Source organism: Thamnophis sirtalis, unplaced genomic scaffold (genome assembly GCF_051295495.1).
Source record: "Thamnophis sirtalis isolate CommonGarterSnake01/CBP01778 unplaced genomic scaffold, rThaSir2_p1.2 scaffold_4, whole genome shotgun sequence".
NCBI classification, from domain to species: Eukaryota; Metazoa; Chordata; class Lepidosauria; order Squamata; family Natricidae; genus Thamnophis; species Thamnophis sirtalis.
The window spans coordinates 19,910,655-19,934,051 of record NW_028261384.1 but is presented as its reverse complement, the minus strand read 5'-3'; the positions used below and the strand labels follow the sequence as shown (position 1 = coordinate 19,934,051).

At 36.9% G+C, this 23,397-nt stretch overlaps 1 protein-coding gene across 4 annotated transcripts in view; it reads right to left on the bottom strand.

Annotated features, from left to right (window-relative positions):
• Positions 1-23,397, bottom strand: part of NRP1 (neuropilin 1) — a 170,460-nt gene that overhangs the window by 12,417 nt on the left and 134,646 nt on the right. For 3 of the 4 annotated variants that reach the window (XR_015696320.1, XM_087712543.1, XM_087712542.1), the window contains exons 12-16: positions 19,626-19,770; positions 18,388-18,492; positions 14,970-15,029; positions 3,703-3,864; positions 637-908 (exon numbers count right to left, since the gene is read on the bottom strand). Coding sequence is in view for 3 of the 4 variants with exons in the window: in XM_087712543.1 (XP_087568669.1) it covers positions 637-908; positions 3,703-3,864; positions 14,970-15,029; positions 18,388-18,492; positions 19,626-19,770 (744 nt within the window). In the remaining variant the exon portion in view is untranslated. The remainder of the gene's footprint in view (positions 1-636; positions 909-3,702; positions 3,865-14,969; positions 15,030-18,387; positions 18,493-19,625; positions 19,771-23,397) is intronic. The other variant, XM_087712544.1, reaches the window with a different exon arrangement.

The window sequence follows — 23,397 nt, the reverse complement described above, 5'->3', positions numbered from 1 at the left end:
TGTGTGTATTTGTGTGTGTCCCTACTGAACCTCTTTCTCTGCTCAATATGCAGCTGTTGACCCTTTCTTATCTGGCTGTTTCCAAGACAGCATTTATCCCACCCACCCCCTCTTTCCATACTCATTCTTACATATCATTATAGCAAGAGACCTTTTGTTTTGCATGCAGGAGGTTCACTTGAACTACTTCAACACTTAAGCAATTATCATTGAGATTTAGTTTTCTAAACCGGAGTTTAGAAGTCTGAATTTTATTCTCAGCAGTGCAGTAAAAAAAAAAAGGAGGAGGACATGGGGGGAGAAGGATGGGGGGGGGGGGAGGAAGAGGACAAAGAGGAGGAGGAGGAGGAGGAGAAGATGATGACTACTGCTATCCTTTTGATCTAGCATATTTTTGTCTCTTACTAAATAAACCTCACTCACCTAAGCTCAAGGGTCCCATTTTACTTTGTCTGGGGCCCTTTGCTCACTGCATTGGTATCTTAATGAAACTCAGGTCTCTGTGGCTCTAGTTCTTATTTTATCCCTATAGCATTTCTCTCCACGAAAGATAACTTAACGTGGAGATTCAGTCATGCACAATGCATGGAATGCTATTGACCCAGCCCCCTTTTATGCTTAAATTTCTTGGCCTACCTGATAATGTTTCACAGATTTGTGGAGAAAAACCCGGCCTTCCTTCCAGCAGTTTCCCTGATTTCCACTTAGTGTCCATAAGACCCGATCGTATTCTTTAGGGATCTGGTACCGCAGTTTGATTCTTAGTGTGCCGACGTGAGGGCCCAACATATGATACCAGAAAGTCATGCAAAGGGCATAATTTTGCAGGTTGATGATAGGGCTGATGAGGCGGACAATTTTGCCTTTCTGGTTTTCATCAGCTTGGGAATAAATAAAATTGCCATCTCCTATTGTGACAAAACACTTCATTAGACACAACGACCAAATTTTGACTGCCTTAAACTTCAAGCATTACAACACGAACAGGCTTTTTCTAAGGAGCTGCAACTGAAAAGCTTTTTGAGAAATATCTTGGCATATATGGGTATGTCTGTCTGACCTTCCTCTTCCAACAAACTGAAATTCATTAAGGCATGGGCATTCCTGATTTTCTAAATGATAAGGCATCATTTTAGTAACAGCATGGAGAAATTCTTAAGAAACAATGTGCTGGGTAGTAAGAGTGGAGATATTAAGATGTGTTTCCGCTCAGATCAATTCATCCCATCCAGTTTTCATTTGTGCTGTATGTATTTCTTGTGCTATATGGTAGAACACTTATAAAATATGTACATATTTGAAATGCAATTTGTCATAAAATATACTCGTTGCCTGGAGTTGCAGTAAGTTATTGAATGGGAAGCTGCGTTAAACAAGTAGAAGAGCAGATAACTCTCCCTCTCACATTACTTTGAAAAGTGAATGTCAGATTAAGTTGCATCCATATGTGGACTGATGAATACTTTAGCCATAGCTTCGTCTGTACTTTAAAGCAAGGGAAACCATGAAAGTTATTGTTAATGTTGCCACCAGAACCCAAATTCAAGTCTTTAGATCACTCCAGGTATAAGGGGAAGTACAGAAATCCCATCTTCATCAACATCCTCCTTCCTCATTTGCTGCGTAATACACAGAATTTCTCTTTGCCCAAGCTCCTTCCATGTCCCTGTTAATCTGCCCACCAAAGAAGTACTTGCAATTGCATGCTTTCAAACTGCTTGTTCGGAAGGAGCTGGAGAGAATGATAGGAGCTTATCCCATCACACAGCAAGACCTAGGTCTGGGTATGCTGGCTTGCTAACCCAGCATCCTAACCCTCTGAGACACCATACTTATTTTTTCTTCATCAGCCCCAAATTGAAAGAACCAATGGTTGGGATAGGGAAGGAATAGGCAGGAGGGATCATGGCTACTTGGTGTATTTCCAGGCTTTAAAGAGATATTTTAATTGCTGTTGGTGTATATTCCAGCTCAGTTATATTTGATGGGATTTAGCTGCTGTATGTGAGGGAAGATTTTCCACCCCATTTTGTGTTTCTGCATTCCAGACTGTAGTTTTGCGAATGTGCCTTCACAGCTCTTCAGTAATCAACCAATTTATTTATTCATTTCCATATATAGTCAAACCATTTTTCAAGAGAGAACATGTCAAATGGCTATACTATGTAAAGAGGTGCAGGAATAGCAATTGACTTGTTCTTTTAGCGGTATCATGAAGCTGAAGATAGTTAAGCAAAAAAAAAAGATATCAGGTATATGGTGTGTGTGTATGTGTGTGTAATTCCTTGTGCACATGTTTTCAGATTATGGTTTAGAAATGTGGAAAGCATTGAATATCTGTTCCTAACAAAATCTCGTTTAAGAGATATAATTTCCCCATTCCCCAACCCTTCAGTGAGAGGACAAGTCATGCTTGTCTCTAGACACTCATGGCAAAGTTCAAATATTTTTCATTTCAAGAATATTATTGCAATTCTGGGTCAAGAACTCTGCCTTTTTTGTCTTAATTACAGCTGAACGTATGCATGCCTTTTAGATTCTGTCAGCCCTTGGCTAACGTGGCTTTTAACCTCCCTTCAATGTCAGTTCTCACTGAGTCGTTTCATTTTACTTTGCATCAATTTTTCTCATTATTACAGCCTTCATTTCAGCTAACTGCCTTTTGCTTAATTTGATGCCGTTTATTTGTACGGTGCCATTCATAGTCAAAGTATTTAAAGTTTTTTTTCCCTACCCCTTAAAAACTAAACCGACTTGTCTCAAGATTCAATTGAACTGTCTCTAAATTTAAGGAGCCCAATTTCCTTGTCATTCTCATTAAGTAAAATGGGGATTGGGGTAGAAAATGGAAATGGGGAAGGAAGGTTCATTGCTAGTACTTCTGACTATCTACATAAATGAAAAAAGGGAATGAATAATTGAAACATGGGTCACAATGTCACCCTTTGTTCAAAAGGTTTCTGTCCTCAGAAACAAGCAGTTAGAAGACCTAAAATCTCACTCTAGGAGGGTTTGCACCTGATAACAAAGCTTCTGAAAACATCTTTAGGAGTAGCTAAAATTATGTGAACTTGCAAGTTTAAGAAAATATGCATACACTTAAAAGCACCAGTTTAATTATGCACAGTAATTAAATCTAGTAATTCTAGGGCGGGATTTGAAATGGCACCATTGTTTTCATCAAGGCAAAGCAGAATTGACATACAGATACAAGGTACAACCGTAACGGGGTCCGCCCAAGACAGTGGTAACAGCTATCAAATTGGTCAGTCACATGACCCACCCGATTTTACAACCTTTTTGCAGCAGTTGTTAAGCGAACACAGGAGCCATAAAACAAATGCGCCAGCTGTTTAACTAAACCCATTTTTTGCTATGGTTTGGTTTTGCTGATACTGGAAGGTCTGATTTTCAGCAAAACCATCATGAAGGGTGATTATGTGACTGTGGGATGCTGTAAATGATTGTGCTGCTGCATGCTTGAAGTGCAATCATGTGTCTGATGGAGGAGGGCGATCAATGGAACTTTGTACCTGGATTTTAAGCCCTTTTTTGGATCTGTTGTAAGTTCGGACGGTGACTAAGTAACTGGCTGTAAGTCATGGACTATCTGTAAATGTTAGTCCTGGAAGATCTTTTATTTTAAAGACAATATTTATTTCCGTCCACTTGTCACTGGATCAGTTCTTAATCCTACTTTACCTGTGTGGTCCTGAATGGGCCCTGTTTTGCTGGTGAGTACTGCCCATCTCAAGTCCAGCTGGGCATCATGTTCCCAGCGACAGATTGTCTTTTGAGAACTGTAGCCAAATCCACAGTTGAAACCATATGCTGGAAGTTCTTCAGTAATGGAATAATGGATGGCTGCAAGAAACCAAGATTTAATTTGTGAAATTATTACTGTACTTTAACTTCTTTTCAAAAAACATAACTAAAGATAATTCTAACAAACTGCCAACAGCTAGCCACTGGCTAGCTTTGATACCTACTGCATTGACTGGCATGCAGTGATCGGCATTAAATAGCAATAGCACTGTGCTGGAGAGGGAAAAGAACCATTTTTTAGCATTCCCATATGGCATTGGTCCGAATCATTGTATAACATGGGAAAGACAGCTTCATAACAGCAAAGCCACCATGGCATAACAGTAAGCCTAATGTCTCACTCAACTAAAGAAGGCTGTCAAGCACTGTCAAACTGGTTTGCCCCATGTTGAAATAAATGGAGTCATGCATAGGATAATCTAAAACCATAGTTTTCAACTTAAACATCTATACAGTGGGTGGATTTCCTGAATTCCTCCAACCAGCATGAAGTTCACATATCTTAAATTTTCCAAGGTTCAGAAATACTGATCTAAAGAACCTGTTGCATGAGATCATTAAGTCTGAAATCTAAACTTACCTAATTCTGCATGATTCCTCAATTGCCTGTTATATCAGAGATATGGGGGCATCAGTGCCAGGGGAAGCTGCTAGAGCTGAAACTCTTTCAAATCAGCTAGAGGCATGGTCAGTGTTTCATTGCTCAAGAGGCAGAACTGGGTAAAAGACTGCAAAGACTCCTTCCATTGATATGGGAATAAACTATAGTTTGGATGACCTGGCACATGTAAGTCTTTTCCCCAGTTGCATCTAAACATGGTATGAAATAGATCCTGCTTTGAATGCAGCCACATAAAATATAGAACCTTTGATTTCATTGCTTTTAGGTTTGGTTTAGGTTTTATTTGACTTGTATGCCGCCCTATTCCCAAAAGACTCAGGGCGGCTAACAATCAGAAGGGGAGGGGGTACAAAAATAAAAATAGAAAACAGAAATTTAAAATACAACAACAGTCATAACCTTGAAGGGGGCTGGATAGTTCAACAGCCCCAGGCCTGCCGGAACAGCCAGGTCTTAGTTGCTTTGCGGAAGGCCGGAAGGGTGGTAAGGGTCCGGATCTCAATGGGGAGATTGTTCCAGAGGGCCAGAGCAGCCACAGAGAAGGTTCTCCGCCGGGGAGTCGCCAGCCGACATTGGCCGGCAGATGGAATTCAGAGGAGGCCTAGTCTGTGGGATCTAGTAGGTCTTTGGGAGGTGACTGGCAGGAGGCGGTCTCTCAAGTAACCAGGTCCGATACCATGTAAGGCTTTAAAAGTAACGACTAGCACCTTGAAACGTGTCCGGAGACCAATGGGCAGCCAGTGCAGCTCGCGGAGGATAGGTGTAATGTAGGTGTACCGAGGTGCACCCACAATCGCTTGCGTAGCTGCATTCTGGACAAGCTGAAGTCTTTGAACACTCTTCAAGGGCAGCCCCATGTAGAGCGCGTTACAGTAGTCCAGTCTTGAGATGACGAGGGCGTGAGTGACTATCCAAAGGGCCTCCCGGTCCAGATAGGGTCACAATTGGTGCACCAGGCGAACCTGGGCAAAGGCCCCCCCTGGTCACAGCCGACAGATGGTGTTCTAGAGTCAGCTGTGGATTCAGGAGGACTCCCAATTGTGAACCCTCTCTGAGGGGCGTATAATTTCACCCCCCAGGATGAGAGATGGAATAGCTGGACCATCTTTGGGAGGGAGCATCAATAGTCCCTTGGGCCTGAATAGAAATCATAAATAGGACAGTAAATTTTAATCTGACATATTTTCCTGCCTTGTCAAAAACAGGTGGATGATACCAGTACTGAGACCAGGTTTTTACTTTAATTCAGAAGATTCCCACAATAAATATACAATTGAAACCAGAAGTTTTGTTCTGAAAGCTGATGGGCAAAAAACTGGAAAGAAAATTTGGAACTTTGTTTATTATGTATATTGACATCAGCAAGAATCTTATTTGTGTAAAGATGTAAAGAACACTAATTTTCACAATGGAAGAGTACATGATAAAAGTACTAGCTAGTAGAGATTTGGCAAACTCTTTTAATTAAAGAAAATAATTTATCTAGTTTTGTTTTTACTTGAAAACTGATTTTTGCTTGAAATAGGTAAAAAGTGAATTGGATCAAAACTTGGATTTTAGGTTTTGATGATTAAAATGGTTTTGTTATTATAGAAATATCTTGCAGTGGTCTGTAAAGCAGAAGCTTGATGTTGTATTGTATTTATATTTTATTACACTGAAAAAAAGTCAGAAGTCAATTTTTTTCTCTTTCTAAACTTTTTTATTCTCTTAGTTTTCCAAGTATCATTTCCCCCCTGAATTTTTATCTTCTGACAAAAGTTAATAAAAGTTATATTAAAAAATAATTGATATGTGATACTAACCTAACCATAAGGAACAGCCCACAATCATCCATGTACATTTTTCCTATGTAAACTGGATCTGCTAGTAAAGATTTTTTTTTCCTCATTTGTAATTTTATTATAAATATGCTATGGCTTCTAACTACGTTTTGCTCATTTTATCAGCTGGATAGATGTAGTTCACGGATCTTATGAAACTGGATACATAATACATCCACTTGTGCACCCAAATGGTTATGCACCAACATCTATATAAGTGTATGAACAATATGTTTTTCTTTGTTTCTGTTTTAGAACCAAGCTATCAATGACAAATTTCTGAACAAAATTACATGGACAATTATTTTGGCAATACTACCAACCACCGTATTCTTATGCAGACAGTGCGATAAAAATACAAAGTACCATGTTCTGGCAATCTGCATGCTTTGCGTGTCTTCGTTTAAAAATATCTGGTAGCAAGACATAAAAAAGAATCTGCTTTGATAAAATTCCCAAAGAGCTTCTATCAGTCTGCAGGCTATTCTAGATTAGACAAGCAGCAAATCCATTGTAAAACAAATCTATGCAGTTGATACATCTTGAATGCAATGTTTTATTTTAAGTAAAACTCTATTGCAATCCTACAATTCATTCCTGTATCTTACTGCACAAATGGAGACTCTCAAATATATATCAAAGTTTTCCTTGCAGGTCTGCTTTCGATATAAAGGGATATTCCACATGTGGAAACTATATTAAGAGAATTTCCTGATGGAGTTCAGAACCTGTCTGGCAACCAAAGAAAGCTCTCCACAATATATGAATTCCTGTTCTACATTTAAATAATCTGTTTCCCCCATCTGCTTCCTGAGCTTCTACTTCAAGGATTTCACAGAATTCCAGAAAGGCTATTCCCTGTATTAAAAGAATGATTTGTTATGTTTTGGTTTCATTAGCCTTTCTGCATCTCCCCATTGCATCTCCATTCATGTGTGAAACAGGTTGAAGAACTGCAGAATCAGGTAACAGGGTTCATATCTGGAATCTGGATCAGGATCCAGATACACATCCAAATGCAGATGTTAGTTTTACACACTGAGATATCCTTTCCTGCACTTTGCACAAGTTACTTATCAATAGGTCTAGTTAGCGAGCCCTTTGCCACTAGAGGTACACAGAGCGGGTTTCTTTGCATTTCTCACAATAGAACTGAATCATAAAGTAGTTCCAAATAAATATAATCATTTCCACTTGGGAATGTTGAATTAATCGACTACTTATCTATCCTGCTTTTTCAAAGTAATAGCAGTAGACTTATATACCGCTTCATAGGGCTTTCAGCCCTCTCTAAGCGGTTTACAGAGAGTCAGCATATTGCCCCCAACAATCTGGGTCCTCATTTTACCCACCTCGGAAGGATGGAAGGCTGAGTCAACCCTGAGCCGGTGAGATTTGAACCGCTGAACTGCTGATCTAGCAGTAGCCTGCAGTGCTGCATTTAACCACTGCCCACCTCAGCTCTTGTATAAATATATTGCCAATGCTGATCAATATATACCAAGATTTTTAAATTATATATGCTCCTCAATTAGCCCACAAGATGGCAGCAGTTATACAAATAGTTTTGGATAAGAAGAAAAGACAATATGGCTGACAGCCAACCAAGAAGACTATAAAGTTCCTTGTACAGCATGAAAAGTATGGTGTTATGCAATTTCTTTTGGTCAGGGTGAGATCATGTTTTGCTTTCAGCTTCTCCCAAAGTCTGCCAAATAGTCTTATACGAAACTGTTTATTATTTTTCAAGGGAACTTGGAATTTGAATTTAAAAATAAAGTTGTTCAACATAATGGGAAGATTGCTTTAATCCACAGTTTCAAAATATGCCAAATTCTTTTATTATGATGATGAACTACAAGAAAGTGTCCACCCATAACCTTCGATAACTCCCAAATGAATTAATTCTACTGTTCCTGTCGAAATAATGAGGCCTGTCAAGGCCTGAAGACTCAACTAAATTCATTTAAAAAATGTATATCCCTAATTTTTTAAAAAAGGGAAAAGCAATTCCTATATATATATCATGGGAAAACTGAGGAGCTCTTGTTTGATATATTATGTTGCTGTTATATTGGATTATATTTTGGCTTCAAGCATTCAATCCTTTTTAACAGGAATGAGGTAGCGTATTGATAGCATTTCTGTCATACTGTGCTATCAATTGTGGTTGGCATAGCTGTATCAGTTACATAAGAACATTTAAAGAGTATTTTAAACTTTTTTAAAACCAGAGGAGACAGAGAGAAGTAGAATGAAAAAAAGAGAAGAGATGACTATTTACTAGAAAGTTGTAATACTGAGTTGTTAAGTATACTTCAAGCCTGCACCAATATATAGCTTCTATATGAATTCAGGAAGCCTGTATCCGCTGCTTACATTTGGGCATACTTCTTTCTCTGAATAAAAGAATATCATTTGCCCTTGACATATGACCACAATTGTAACCAGAATTCTATTGCTGAGTAAAGCTGTTGTTAAGTAAAAGGTGTCCAATTTTATGACTTTTTTGCTTGTTCAGTGAATCAATGCAACTGCTAAGTGAATCATGTGGCCATTAAGTGATTCTGGCTTCCCCCATTGACAAGTTGCCAAAAGCCAGTTGGGAAGATTGCACATGGTGATTATTGATCCCGAATCATAAATACATGTGGATTGCTAAAGACCTGAATGTTGATCACACAACCATGGGGATGCTGTGATAGTTCTGAGGACTGGTCATAAATTATTTTTTCCAGTGCCATGGTAACATCAATTGGTTACATATATTGTATTGATATATAGCAATAGTAATCACATTTCTATACTACTTAATAGTGCTTTACAGCTCTCTATAAGTGGTTTAGAGAGTCAGCAACAATTGCCCCCAACAATCAGAGTCCTCATTTTACCAACCTTGGAAGTCTAGAAGTCTGAGTCAACCTTGAACCAGGTGAGATTCGAACTGCCAAATTGTAGGCAGCCAGCAGTCAGCAGAAGTAGCCTGCAGTACTACATTCTAACCACTGCTCCACTGAGGCTCATATCTAGCTGTATATTGATGCAATTGTTAATTTTAGTATAGATTATAGCATAAACACTTGAAAGCAATTGATATCTGATACACCCAACTAAGTATTTTAAAACAAATGGGAAAACATTTTACTCCAAGTTCTGCATAGGTCAATGGAATGTATGTTATGATGCACATGTCAATGTTAGCTATACACAGCATTATACAGGATTCCCTGCTGTCTCTGAGAGGCTGACATAGCCTGCCTTCCACTCTCAGAGTATCACAAAGATCAACTGTCAGTCAATGCCAATTTGGGTTAGCAGAAACCCACCATGTTGCAACCTTGCAAATTATTTCACTCTGTATAAAGCATTCCCAAACAATCCCAGACATATATTCCCTCATTCATCATTTCTGATGGCTGAGCCAATACAACAGGGATCCTCTTATACAGCCCCAATCTTGCTTCCTGATTACAAGAACAAAAATAAAACCCACAACAAACCCCCCACAAACCACCCAGTTTGTATATTTGCAGCTTTCCAGATAAGCAGCAAAATGCAGCAGCACGATAGATGCCTAACAAGCTGTTTAAATTAGAGTTGAGGACAAAATCTCACCATCCAAATCTCTATAAGACTCTTTGAAAGCACAGACATTACATGCTATTGTGTAATTAAAACAAATCTGGCCTATGAGAGTAGCCAGCAGCTGCATTTCTTGGCCACATCTTGTTCACAGCTGGAACAATTAATGCTCCACATGAGCAGCCAGCTAGCCAAGCCCTTTGCAATGTCATTCGTCTTTCTTGGCCCACCCAGTTTTGATATGTTTTGACAGCTTTTCTGCAAGTAAAGGAATATGATGCAGCTAACCACATAGCCAGTTTTGAAGTAATGGTGAAACAATGGAACCATCAAGCTACCAAGCACCAGAGTAAGTTTGACTATGAATAGACATTCAAAATAGTCACCTCTGTGACATATTTCATTTTTAACAGGCATTTTAATTGCTGGAATGTCATGGAAAAGGATGGATCATGCCTCGGTGCTGTTGCAAACTCCACTTTTGAAATGCTTTTAGTAGTACGGGGAACATTGATTGGTCTAATGTGCGTTAAGATTAAAGAGTTTGAGAGTGTAAAGATCTGAGTTGGAAAAATCTAGACTAATCTAGATGGCAGCAAAGAGATATAGGAAAAAATACCCCATTCCTAAGAGGTCTGAAAAGGGTGTGCATTAGCACATCAATGTGCCTACTGTCCCTGTCCTAACAACCCCATTTAGTATATACTTCTTGTAATCTTGTATATACTTGTGTCTATTATCTTATACATGCTTTACAAAACAAATAAAATAAAAAATAAAATAAATAAACTCTTTTGCAACTCGTTGGTTGTAGAAATTTTTGCAGTTCAAATTTGGTAGGCATATTCATTTAAACTGACTAGGAATTCTGAGACAGTAAGATAGGGAAGTCAAAGCATCAGAATGGCATATATCAAGTTTACTTTTCTTTAATTACTTAATGAACTAAATTCATACAGCATTTCAGTCCAACTGGACTCCAACAGTCAAAAGCTGTGCTGTTCAACTTTGGCACCTTGAAAATGTATGTACTTAATGTTCCAAGATTTCTAAATGCAAACTGTTGAATGAATTCCCTTCTCCAAAAATGCCAGCTACAGGGTACCCTCCAAAATGAAGTTTAACAAAATGTGTATAACAAATTATTGTATAACATCCTTATTTTTCCTTTCGAAATAATAGGATCATCCAACGCAGATGACAGCCTCATATGATATTATTGCTGGAGAACAGAGAAAGCCAAATAATAAAAAATGAGTTTTATGTGCTTCATTGGTTGCAGAAAGATGTTCTATTGAGTCTATTTTGTCAAGCTGTGGAATGAGCTTAGAAAAAAAGCGAATTTCAGAACATCTCAAGATGCTCCTATGCCTTGTCAGGAAGCCATAGTACAGACAGCACATGGCAAGACAAAATGGCTCCAAGTTGCCAAAAAAGTAAAGCAAGGCTATATATTCTCCCATTATTTATTCAACCTATGTGCTGAATTTATATTAAGGGAAGATGGTTGGAAGAAGATGAGTGTGATTTTAAAGTTGGAGAAAGAAATATTCATAACTTTCATTAAACTGATGACACTATTCTGACAGTCAAAAATGCAGAAGGTCTGGAATAATAAAAATCAAGGAACTCATTGCATTAAAAATAGGGCTAAAATAGGGCTCTTTTAAATATAAAAGAGACTAAATTAGGGACAATAAGTAGAGCATCCAGCCTTAGAAATGACAATAAAGATATAAAAGTGTTAAATACTCTCTTTTAGATCAACTCTCAATAGTAAAAGGAACAAACAATTAAGGATTATGCCATTGACTAATACTTGATACAGGTAGCCACAATTGCCTTGGAAAAGATATTTGAATGCCATGATGTGTTTAAGCCTACAAATATCAATATTGTGAAAGCCATGGCCCTGTGATACTTTAAATACTAAATTCTAAATGCATTAGATACTAAATTCGGACTTTGAAGAGTTGAAAGCAGAGGTGGGCTCCTACCAGTTCACACCTATTTGGTAGAATCGGTTCGTCAAATCGACCGAACCGGTTAGAAGAGGTTCCACCAGTGGACCTGGAAAACAAGCCATACCTATAGAAGAGGTTCCAAAAATTTTTGAAACCCACCACTGGTTGAAAGGGTATCAATGCTTCTGAATGTTGGTGTTGGACAAGACTCCAAAGAATACCTTAGTGATATCTACAAACAAGAAGTCTGAAAAACTCTGGTCAGAAAACTTAAGAGGGACATCATGATGGTGATATCGTGTTTTTATGCTTTTAAAAATGTAATACACATAAAAGTACAGGTGGAGCTTTGATGGAGATATCAACTTGCTATTTTTATCATAACCTATAATTACAAAGAAAGACACAGACAGATTTTTCTGTAATAGAAGTTCGCAACCTTATAGCTGTGGGCTGCATTTTGTGACTGATTGTGAGCTACAATGAAAACGTTAACATTATAGTATCCATGAGGTCATGATCTTTTGATTTCTTGGATTTTTAACATTGGGGATAGAGGAGTGATTTGGATATTTTCCCACTTTATTTTAAAAATCTTTTTAGGATTTATACTTTCCATTCTAGTAATGCAGGAAAAAAGTGCAGAAATGCAGTGCTCTGGAAAACAAGGAAGATCTGAGAGTCAAAGACGAAAGTGAAAAATTTGGATTTGCACCTTAATATCAGCAAAAAAAAAAAAAAGATAACAATGGTTGAAGAGAACACACGGGTCATAGTGAAACATGACAAGGAGACCATCAAAATTCATCTTTCTAGGCTCTAAAATCAACCAATGTGGTGACTGCAGTCCTGAGATCTGAAGACATAAAGTCCTTGGAAGAACGGCAATGTTCAGGATGAATAACATCTGGAAGAGTAAAGATAGCAGCCTCCTAGCCAAATGAAGATTAGTTAAGGCAATAATTTTTGAAATTGCTACTTATGGTTGCAAAGCCTGAACTCTGAAAAAGGCAGACAGGAGAAAGGTGGAATACCTTCAAATTGTGATGCTGGATATGATTATTACGCATCCCATGGACTGCAAAAATAATAAATAAAGAAGTCCTAGACCAAGCCTTACCAAAAATATCACTCAAAGGCAGGTTCGCCAAATAAAGGCTGCCATACTTTGGCCAAGTCATGTGAGCTCGTTCACTTTTAAAAAAAAATCAATCATGCTGGGGATGGAAAGAGTAGAAGGGCCTGCCCTGGTAGCCTTTGGCTGGACTATAAAGGATGACACCAGGATAACATGGCATATCTGAAGGAGGTACTGCAAGACAAGGGGGCATGGAAAATGCTGATCCATAGAATGACCAAGAGTCAGACACAACTGAATGGCTGACAATGGATGCAGGAAACTACGTTTTGGCAGTCACAGCAATCTGCCTGTTTTTGTTTTTTTTACATAAGTCATTATTAGATGTAGTTCAGTGTTTCTCAACCTTGGCAAATGCTGGCTGGGGAATTCTGGGAGTTGAAGTCCAGACATCTATAAGTTGCCAAGGTTGAGAAACACTGATGTAGTTAGATTAGCTTTACAGTCCTCAGAGGTCATACAAAAGCAGGGTCATTTCTAATGAAACACAAATCTTTCTTTGCTTAAGAGATGTGAATAAAATACACATATTCAAATGACAAAACCAATAAAAATAAGAACCAATAGTAATACCTTATTATACGTTTCAGTATATAAGCCTTGGAGATGTCCCAAAGGTTCTTTTTCAAAAGATGACTGGACTTTGTCTTTCTCTGAAGACATTTAGCTTCTCATCCAAGAAGCTTCTTCAGTACTTCTGAAGAAGATCTGAAGAAGCTTTTTGGATAAGAAGCAAAACATTTTCAGAAAAATAAAATAAAATCCAGTTGAAAAAGAACCTTTCAGACAACCATGACCTGGATGACTGAGAATCCCCATAGACAAGCCTTCAAAACACAAAGAAATCAAACAATACTGAATCTAAAGTTATAGTCAAGAAAAAAATAGCCCTCAAAAAAGTAATGCTCCAATAATGCTTTTTTTTTAAACACTCTGAAGATAGAAAAAACAGGATGCTGCTCACAATAGTATATGCTGACTGAATAAACTTGGAGGAAGAAAAATTAATTTAAAGCATGGAAAGCGTTTTATGACAAGGAAATTCAGAGGTTAAGAGACAAAATCTTGGAATTAATTACTTTACTCTGATTGCTTTTTGTCACACTGTTGTCTTTTATGGAAGCTTTTTTCATTATTGATACACTCTTTTTTTTTTTTTTTTGCTTATAGCAAAAGCCTCTGTATGGCAGAAACGCACACAAAGACACATAGCCTGTGAAATTACTTTTGAGGCTGTGCCTGATTGTCATTTAATAAAGGAAATGGGAGTAACGGGAGGAGTGACCTTTCCCCCTTTTTACAATTATTAACACAAAGCATTTAAAACTGCTGATCAGACTTAGAGAATTTGAGGGGAGGGGGATCTTTCTGCCGCTCCCACTCTCTCCATGCGGGATAATAAAATAGCCCAATGAAACTGCAAATTAAGAGCTTTTCCAACCACTATTAGCTATTGTATTGATTGAGGAGAAAGGACCAGCTGCCAGTAATAACTTTTTTTTTTGTCTCTGCTCAAGTTTAAGCAATTTGCATAAAATCTTTCAAAGAAGTCTACCTAGGAAAGAATATTGTAAAACTACCAAAACTGTATGATTGGAGGAAAAAAAAAACCTGGCAAAGTTTTTCCAGAAGAGTGGAAGATATAAATAGCCTGAACTTTACTTCTGTTCTTGAGGGCCTTTCTCCCGTTGGTTTGCAAACACGTAATGTATCATAGACAAGATATCATCTTTCTCCCAGAAAGTACAGTGTGCAATTCAGCTGCTGAATATTTTCATAGTATTGTCACAATTTGGCATACATCAACACTCATTCTTTACTGTATACACATTTGGATAAAAGAAGGAAAGTGTTTCGTGAACCGAGCTTAGAATTCAGATGTTCCATTATCCTTCAAACATTTTGAAGGAAGGCAAGTTGGAAGATACTGCAATTCATTTAAATTGTTGTTGACACAACACACAATTCAGAAATGTAGTGCATTTTATCCAAAGACAATTATTTTTATAGCCTACCTGGCTGAACTGTAGTATCAGTTGGTACTGGTTTTTCCGTGATCGCAGCTGTGGTACTCCCTGGAAAAAAATGAACACACACACACGCACACACACACACACACACAGAAAAGTCAAAGTCCATCCATTTATCATCTTATTTGTAAGTGTTCATGCAAATTGAATCATCAAGGTTTATGTATATATATTTCCAAGAGACACTTTATTTGAAAAACATCTTGAATATAACACAACTTTTTTCATTTCCCCCCAAAATTGTATTTAAAATCGTTAGCTAAATTCTATTATTATTCTTCCACTGAACAATCTGCTAATAATGATGTAAGAGACCTAAGCAAGAACAATTGGCCCAAGAAAAGTTTGTAACACTGTGAGTTTGATTTTGATTGTTCCTATAAAGGGGTTTCCCTAATGATTCAGACCTGTCAAATTGGGGGCCTGCAGGCTGGATACGTCACGCACAGGCCACGCCAACCCTAGCTCTGCAAAGCCAAAAAAATGTCATGATATGTCATGATCCGGCCCTTGAAGTGATCGAGTTTGACACCGTGTAATATCTAATTCCATTCCTTTGTCTGGGTGCTGAAGAAAAAATGTTAAAGTGACAGACACAATTCTTTCATGTAGTATATTGTCTTATGGAATGTTTTCGGGGAAACTACCATAATATTTATGTTATGGAACTGAGAATGCTGAGAGTTTGCTTAACTTTGATGTCTTTAAAAAACTACTTAATAAACTTTAATTGTTTCCATAAAATTTTGGGTGGGATGGAGAGGGAAACTGAGCATCATCACTATGTGATGCTTAATAAGAATGAATTTTATTTGGGCTATCAATACCCTCCATGAATCACACATTATATAAGGATAAAACCTACCCTAAGCATTTAGTGATGTTGGGAGCTGCACTATCATGTAAGAAAGAATAAATATTAACCAGACCAGCTATATATATATATATATTACTTCATTAATTATAATTGGACAATAACTCATCAGGATGAAAATGAAGTCCACTTATTTATAGGGACATCACTTTGATTAACAGACAAATCCTAACTAACAAATTAGAACAAAGTTTTATGAGATAAGAAAATTTCAAACAGTAACCAAAGTGTAGTTTATATAAGAAACAGATACCATTTTAGCTCTCTGATTTTTGCAGCTTCTTTTAATTTGCTGATGCTTAGATGTTTTGTACAGACTTAAATGCATTTCTGAAGTGGGAAGAACAGACTACCACCAATAAGTTCTAGTTTAGGCTGAATATTAATGAAAAGGAAAAAGTAGGAAACCACCCCCTTCTTCCTCTGTTCCAATTGTAATGTCTGCTAAATGGAATTTGGAAGAAAACTACCCCAGGTTATAAATAACTGGATTTCAGCCAAGATTGCATTAGCCTACTTAGCAATCTAGCTAAGACAGTTAAATTACAAGTGATTAGCATACTTCTGTATTAAAAGGTTGTTTCAGGGGGAGGAAAATATATCTTTCTCTTTTCTTATTTACACATTGTGTTTTAAACAATAAATGCCAGGATTTTCATTAGGGCTAAAGTTGTACTACAATTGGTTAACATGTATTTTACAATTTAATACTAATCCATTGTTCTTGTTTTAATCAACTTCAGCAAAATAAAATGGCACTAAATTACCCACATACGCATACATTTTTTTCATGTTTGCCTTTTCATCTTTATTTTTCATCTTTGCCTGCTACATAGTAGAATATTTCTGTAGTTTCTTAAGCTATTTATGTAAAACTTGTAATTGTTCACTTGATTTCCCTGTCAAAAACATCAACCTTGGTCTTTGATACATTAATTTTCAGATAACATATTCCTCACTGCAATATACAATGAAGCTGCACTTTTCATACCGGCATTACATGTTAGGTGTCATCATCTGTTCTTTTCTAGAGTCTTCAAAACATCTCTGAGTACAATGAATATGTGTAGCTTAAAAAACTCATCCTGCATTGTCTATGAGTATCTTGTCCTTGTTTTTTTTGTTGGACATTAACATTTTATCATTCATTTCATTTCTATTCTTTGACAAATGACTATTTCTTATTCCATAATTAATTTTAAATCTGATCACTCTGTTAGGCCGATTTGGCTCTGTGCCACTCCATTTACTTCCACCATTACTTCCTTACTATGAATTTTCTCCACTTTTCCTCCACATCTTCATATGGCCTTGCTCTTTGTCAACATTTTTGCAATTGTCTTTTATTCTCTACATGCTTTGTACAACTTACATCATTTTTGCAGCAGTTATAAGCACTTCTCTCCTCATTCAATCTCTTTTACTACATCATACCTTCAATATCTAAACCCATAGTATATTCATTTTGTTGTTTTTAGATCTATGTTCGTTCGTTCGTTCATTCGTTCGTTCGTTCGTTCGTTCCTTCCTTCCTTCCTTCCTTCCATCCATCCATCCATCCATCCATCCATCCATCCATCCATCCATCCATCCATCCATTCATCCACTATAGCTGTCCACCTCAACCAAATGACTCTGGGCAGCTCAGAATTCTAAAATTGTATGACTTACAGACTTATGTTTAAACCATGCATTTGAAGCAAAGTATTTTTTTCTAAACAGATATTTGTCACATAGTGACCATTAATTTATTCTTAGTCTCCAAATAGCCCAATTGTTTATGTTGAATTTTCTTATCTTCTCCTTATTAATCTGTTCAAGTTGCTTAGCAGAATGGTTTCCCCCCCTGGCTCTCATTTTTAGATTATTGCACAATTTCTCCCCAAATATATCATGATTCTTCCATTATCAATATTCACTGGTATCTACCACAACCCAAAATGACACCAAATAATATTTTCTAACATACATGTTATTTCTTCCATTCATAACTAAATTTATACCATCACTTCCTTGCCATCTTTACTAACCTTCCTAGTTTGACAGATAGATCACAGATATTGAAATTAACTATGTATCATAACTTTAGTTATACCTATTTTATATCATTTTTCTGCTAGGCAATAGTACTGGTCAGTTTGTGCATATTTGAGGCATACATTCGCTCACACTAGTCTAGGAAAGCTAAAATATCTCATCTACCTATAGGCAACATATATTGTCCACATCCCTCAATTAAGAAGTATTTTCAATTTATTAATGTATTCAGGTCACATATCTAATCAAGCAGATTTAAATCAAATTATTAATGAAAAGAATTGAAAGGCAGGCATATTAAAGTGCTCAAATTTACAGATGTATTAGAGCAAGTATATCTAAGTATGAATATTAAGTTCAATACCTTGTTGCATATTATGCATGAATATGTTATAACTTTTCTAGTAAATAATAAAGATAAAATAAGTATGGCATTGTGAAAATGATTTATATGAAAACAGAGTTGCAATGAAATGTGGATGGTTTCTGCACCTGTCAAATGGAAGTCATCACCTGTTCCACTGTAGCAGTTGGCTTGGTCATCATCACACTCATCCATAGGACTGGTATCAGCAGAGGTTGGGACTGAAGTAGGAACTGAAAAAAAAATCCCAGCTTCATTCAGTTAAGATAAATCTAAAGGCAGAGCTTTTTTATTTAGTAGAATGCATATACCAGTGATGGCTAACTTTTTTGTCACTGTGTGAAAGTGTGCGTGCACCCCCTGTGCGCTCCCCCCCGATGCATACAACCTCTCCCCACATGCACCCCATCCCCGTGCATGCATGTGAAAGTCCTGCACATGTGCCCTACCCCTTGCATGTGGGCGCATCTTTCACATGCACCCCCCCCCCCGTGCATAGATGGCAGAGACTCAAAAACCAGCTGGCCGGTGGGAGGCGCATGCACATGCATGATAGAACTGAGCTGGTATGATGGCTCTCATGCCTGCAGAGAGGGCTCTGTGTGCCATCCATGGCACGCATACCATAAGTTCGCCATCACGGGCATATACATTACCTGGGAGCAGTGAGAATTACACTCCGAGTACTAGTATTGAAATGGGGAAGTCTTGAAGTGAAAATTATTGAAGTCACTTATGGCTCATATGGACAAGGTGTCTTTTAATGAGTCTTTAGTTAGATATGGAGTCTAAAGCTAGATATGATGAACAACAGTGCTCATTCTCCTTAGTCAAAGTGGGCAAGTCTGATCTCAATGTTCTTCATTTTGATTAAATATGTGAATCAGATTTACTCAAGTTATGCAAGGGAAGGATTTTTTTTGGGGAGGGGGAGGGAGTAGCCCCATCTTTGAACTTTACATATGTTTAAAAAAAAAATGTTCCTAGAATTTTCACTTCACTTTGTTTTGCAGGGAAAGTCTGCATATCTTTAAGCCAGAGATATAATAAAATGTATTAATTGTGTGTCTGAAGAAAGGCTCTGATTTTAAGAAACTTAATATATGGGAGATTGTAATTAAATGGATTAATCATATTGAAATGACCCCTTCATTTACTAGTGTCTTCATTTTTCATTTTGAAGAAGGAGGAAGAGGAGGAGGCAAAATTGTTGAATTCTGCTAGCATCAAAAAAAAGTCTAATATGCTAGTTGAAGATAGGGAAAGCATGATTAAAATCACGCTAAATATTAAAAGCTAATGGAGAATCAATAGCACTATAGGAAAGTAATCAATGAAACAAATTTATCAGGGATTATGCAATTACCTTCAACTTCACAACCGAGCAGTTCCAACCTTAGTCCCAATCCAGCATGTGTAGCTCTTTCTGGATAAACACGGATAAATCTGGTTGTCAATGGGTCAAAGATGCGAAGTTCAGGAGTATCATAGTTGGTGTTGCCTTCAAAAATCTGTAGAGCATACATACAAAATTGCTGCTTTAACAATCAGAAATAGGTTTATTTTTAGCTAGCTGGCAGTCCCTCCTCCTCCCTGGCCATTTGCTTAACAACTAAACAATAATCACAGTTCTGACTGTTCAAAGACGCTCATTTCTTTAGAAAATAAAAGAAAGAAAGGATAGTTGAAGACTCTCTAAGAAGTTTCATGTCTTGTTTTCCAGAAATCTATCCATCAGGACTAGTAGGAAAGTCCAATGTTTCAATGGAATATCTTTTTAATGAAGCTACATTTGAAAAACACATGATATATTGATATATAGAATTTACATGATATATGATACATGATATATCCAGGGAAAGATTTCTTCTAAATGTGTCACCATTCATGTAGTTACAAGGGAAAATTTCAAGAGAGAAATTTTGTCCTGATGCTTACAGTTGTATTGCACATATGCAAATTAAACTTTAGAAGCAATAGCTGCTTTAAAATAGCAGATGTCTATAAAACTAAATCTAAGAAAGATAAATTACTTGTAATACGATACTGCTACAGTATTTGTGGGATTGCTTGGAAAACCAGTCCACTATAGAACTATTTGATTCAAATCTCATTAGTTTTCATTGTATTAATAACAAAAATCTCAAACAGAACTTAATTATACTGAAGCCCAAACTTTTTAATTTTATATGTCAACCTGCTCCCTGGAAGCATAGCTATTTAAAGCCAATCTTGTGGTAGATTCCTAACTTTTCCTACAATAGAAGATAATGATATGTAATAAAGAACTTTTGAACTAGCACAAAATATATTTTATTGAAGCTGTCACTGAAAAGATGAGAATAAAACTACTACACTAGTCAAATGGTTTTTGTGAAAATGCCATAACATGGAAATCAACCATATTCATCTTGATTCATACTTCTGACCTCTTACTAGCTTTGTTACAACTCAAGCTTGATTTAGTTTTCATGTTAGCTCTATGGAAACCAATGAGAAATGTTTCCAAGGGAAAACTGCTTTGTGTCAGGGATATTGGCAGGAACACTTCAACTGAATGTAAAATGTTTTTGACAGTAGCCAAAGTATAGAGAATCTTCACTCAATATATCTAATTTATATGCTAAATTAAGCATTTATTTTATAATTCTGTTCACTTCCTTGAATAGCCACAAATAGTCCTCAACTTATGAGCAGACATTTTATGAGCAGACACATAAAAAGTTATGACAGCCATAAAATGGGTGCTATACAGCTCATAAAGTGCTTCCTTGTTGACATGAGGGCCCCTCCATAGTCCCATGACTGCATGTTGCGTGGATCAGTTGACCATGATTTCCAATGATTTTTGCAGGTTTTTGCGGCAAAAAACACTCATTCAAATGAGTGGTTTCGCTTAACAACTGTAGTGCTTGCTTAATATCTTCAGTGTTCACTCAACGACTTCTGCAAAAATGACTGGGAATTTACTTCTGGCCATATAATGGAACCCAACATATGATTATAAAGACTTCTGATCATTAAACCAAGAACTTCCTGTAGTGAATTACTTAAGCACATAATTTTTTTTTTGGAAGAAAAAGATTTCTTGTGAATCAGAATGATGCATAAATTGAACGGGCCAATTATTGATGCTTCAAAAGAATGTCTCAGAAGTTGAAAGATTTCTTGCCCTTTTAAAATTTTGTTTGCACAAATATTCAGGTCAACCCTATTCATATGTAGCATTGAATTTTTTGGCTTTTGATTTATGGCCTGGATTTAGATTATTTGTTATCTAGAAATTCCTTAGTATGACTTGGTCACCTGTCTATTCCTCGTCTATTTTCCTTTCTGTGAAACATTCAATAATGATTTTATTCATTCATTAAGCCTATTCCAAGTTCATGTTTGTCAAAATTTGTCAAAATACGTTTGAAGGAATGGTGCATCCATATATCTCTTCAGAATTCCATGCTTGGTATTTATTTATAGGTATAAACCATACACTTTATAACAGCACAGGACAGGAGTAGATGTTCTGTGTATAAACTCTCTCTATATATTTATCTAAAAATAAATCCTTTTGTGCTCAAAGGTAGGTATTTCCAGCTCAAATCTAAAAAAGAGAAGTGATTGGTATATTGAGAGCATTTAGAAAATACATTAGAGGGTACAACTACATATATAAAAGTCATCATCATTTATGTAAGTAAAATTCAAATTTCAACTATTGTGAAAGTCCCATTAGAAAAGTGTGCTGATGTTGGACAAAGACAAGTTTATTCACTGGATGCATGCCTTCAAAGAAGACCAGATTAGGAAGTCAAAGTCGTGCAAGGTAATACTACTTTTACTCTAAGGTTACAGCAACAGAATCTTGCAACTCAGAATGTGTTTTCCCACTTCTTTATCTTTATAAGAATTAGGGAGGGTTATGTCTGAAGTGCTTTTTCCGATTACAATTCTGGCCCAGATTCAGATTTCTTTTATTTGGCCATTTTTCTGGGTAGTGGCCCTTCTTGCTCCACAAGGTTATTCTTTCATCCCATTACACTGGATGACTTTGAACCAGTCAGCCTAATCTACCCCAAAGTTGATAATAATGAAGACAAATAATAATTAGGAGTTAACTTGGAGATCCTAACAAAAGGAGTGATATGTATAAAAATAAATTCAAATGAAATTCAATGGTGAAAAGAGTAAGATTCTACATTTAGGTAAGAAAAACAAAATGCACAGGTACAGTATAGGTGGTACCTGGCTCAATAGTAGTAACTGTGAGAGGGATTTTGGAGTCCTAGTGAACAACCATTTAAATATGAGCCAGCAGTGTGCAGCAGCTGTCAAAAAAGCCAACACAGTTCTAGGCTACATAAACAGAGGGATAGAATCAAGATCATGAGAAGTGTTAATACCACTTTATAATGCCTTGGTAAGGCCACACTTGGAATACTGCATTCAGTTTTGGTTGAAATGATATAGAAAAGATGTGGAGACTCTAGAAAGAGTGCAGAGAAGAGCAACAAAGATGATTAGGGGACTGGAGACAAAAACATATGAAGAAAGGTTGCAGGAACTGGGTATGTCTAGTTTAATGAAAAGAAGGACTAGGGAAGACATGATAGCAGTGTTGCAATATCTCAGGGATTGCCACAAAGAAGAGGGAGTCAAACTATTCTCCAAGGCACCTGAGGGTAGAACAAGAAGCAATGGGTGGAAACTAATCAAGGAGAGAAGCAACTTAGAACTGAGGAGAAATTTCCTGACAGTTAGAACAATTAATCAGTGGAACAGCTTGCCTCCAGAAGTTCTGAATGCCCCAACACTGGAAGTCTTTAAGAAGATGTTGGCTAGCCATTGGTCTGAGATGTTATAGGGTTTCCTGCCTAGGCAGGGGGTTGGACTAGAAGACCCCCAAGGTCCCTTCCAACCCTGCTATTGTATTGTATTGTATTGTATTGTATTGTATTATATTGTATTATATTAAATACATAAATAAATGCATTCTATAAAAGGAAGAATGTTTAGAGAGGAACCCATTCTTGTAACTATGATGCTTAATTATTGTTTAGATAGTAAAATATAATAATGGCTATTTTTCTATAAAAGATTTCAGAACAGTGTATTGACACATGAGCATAGAAGTCAGTAGAAAT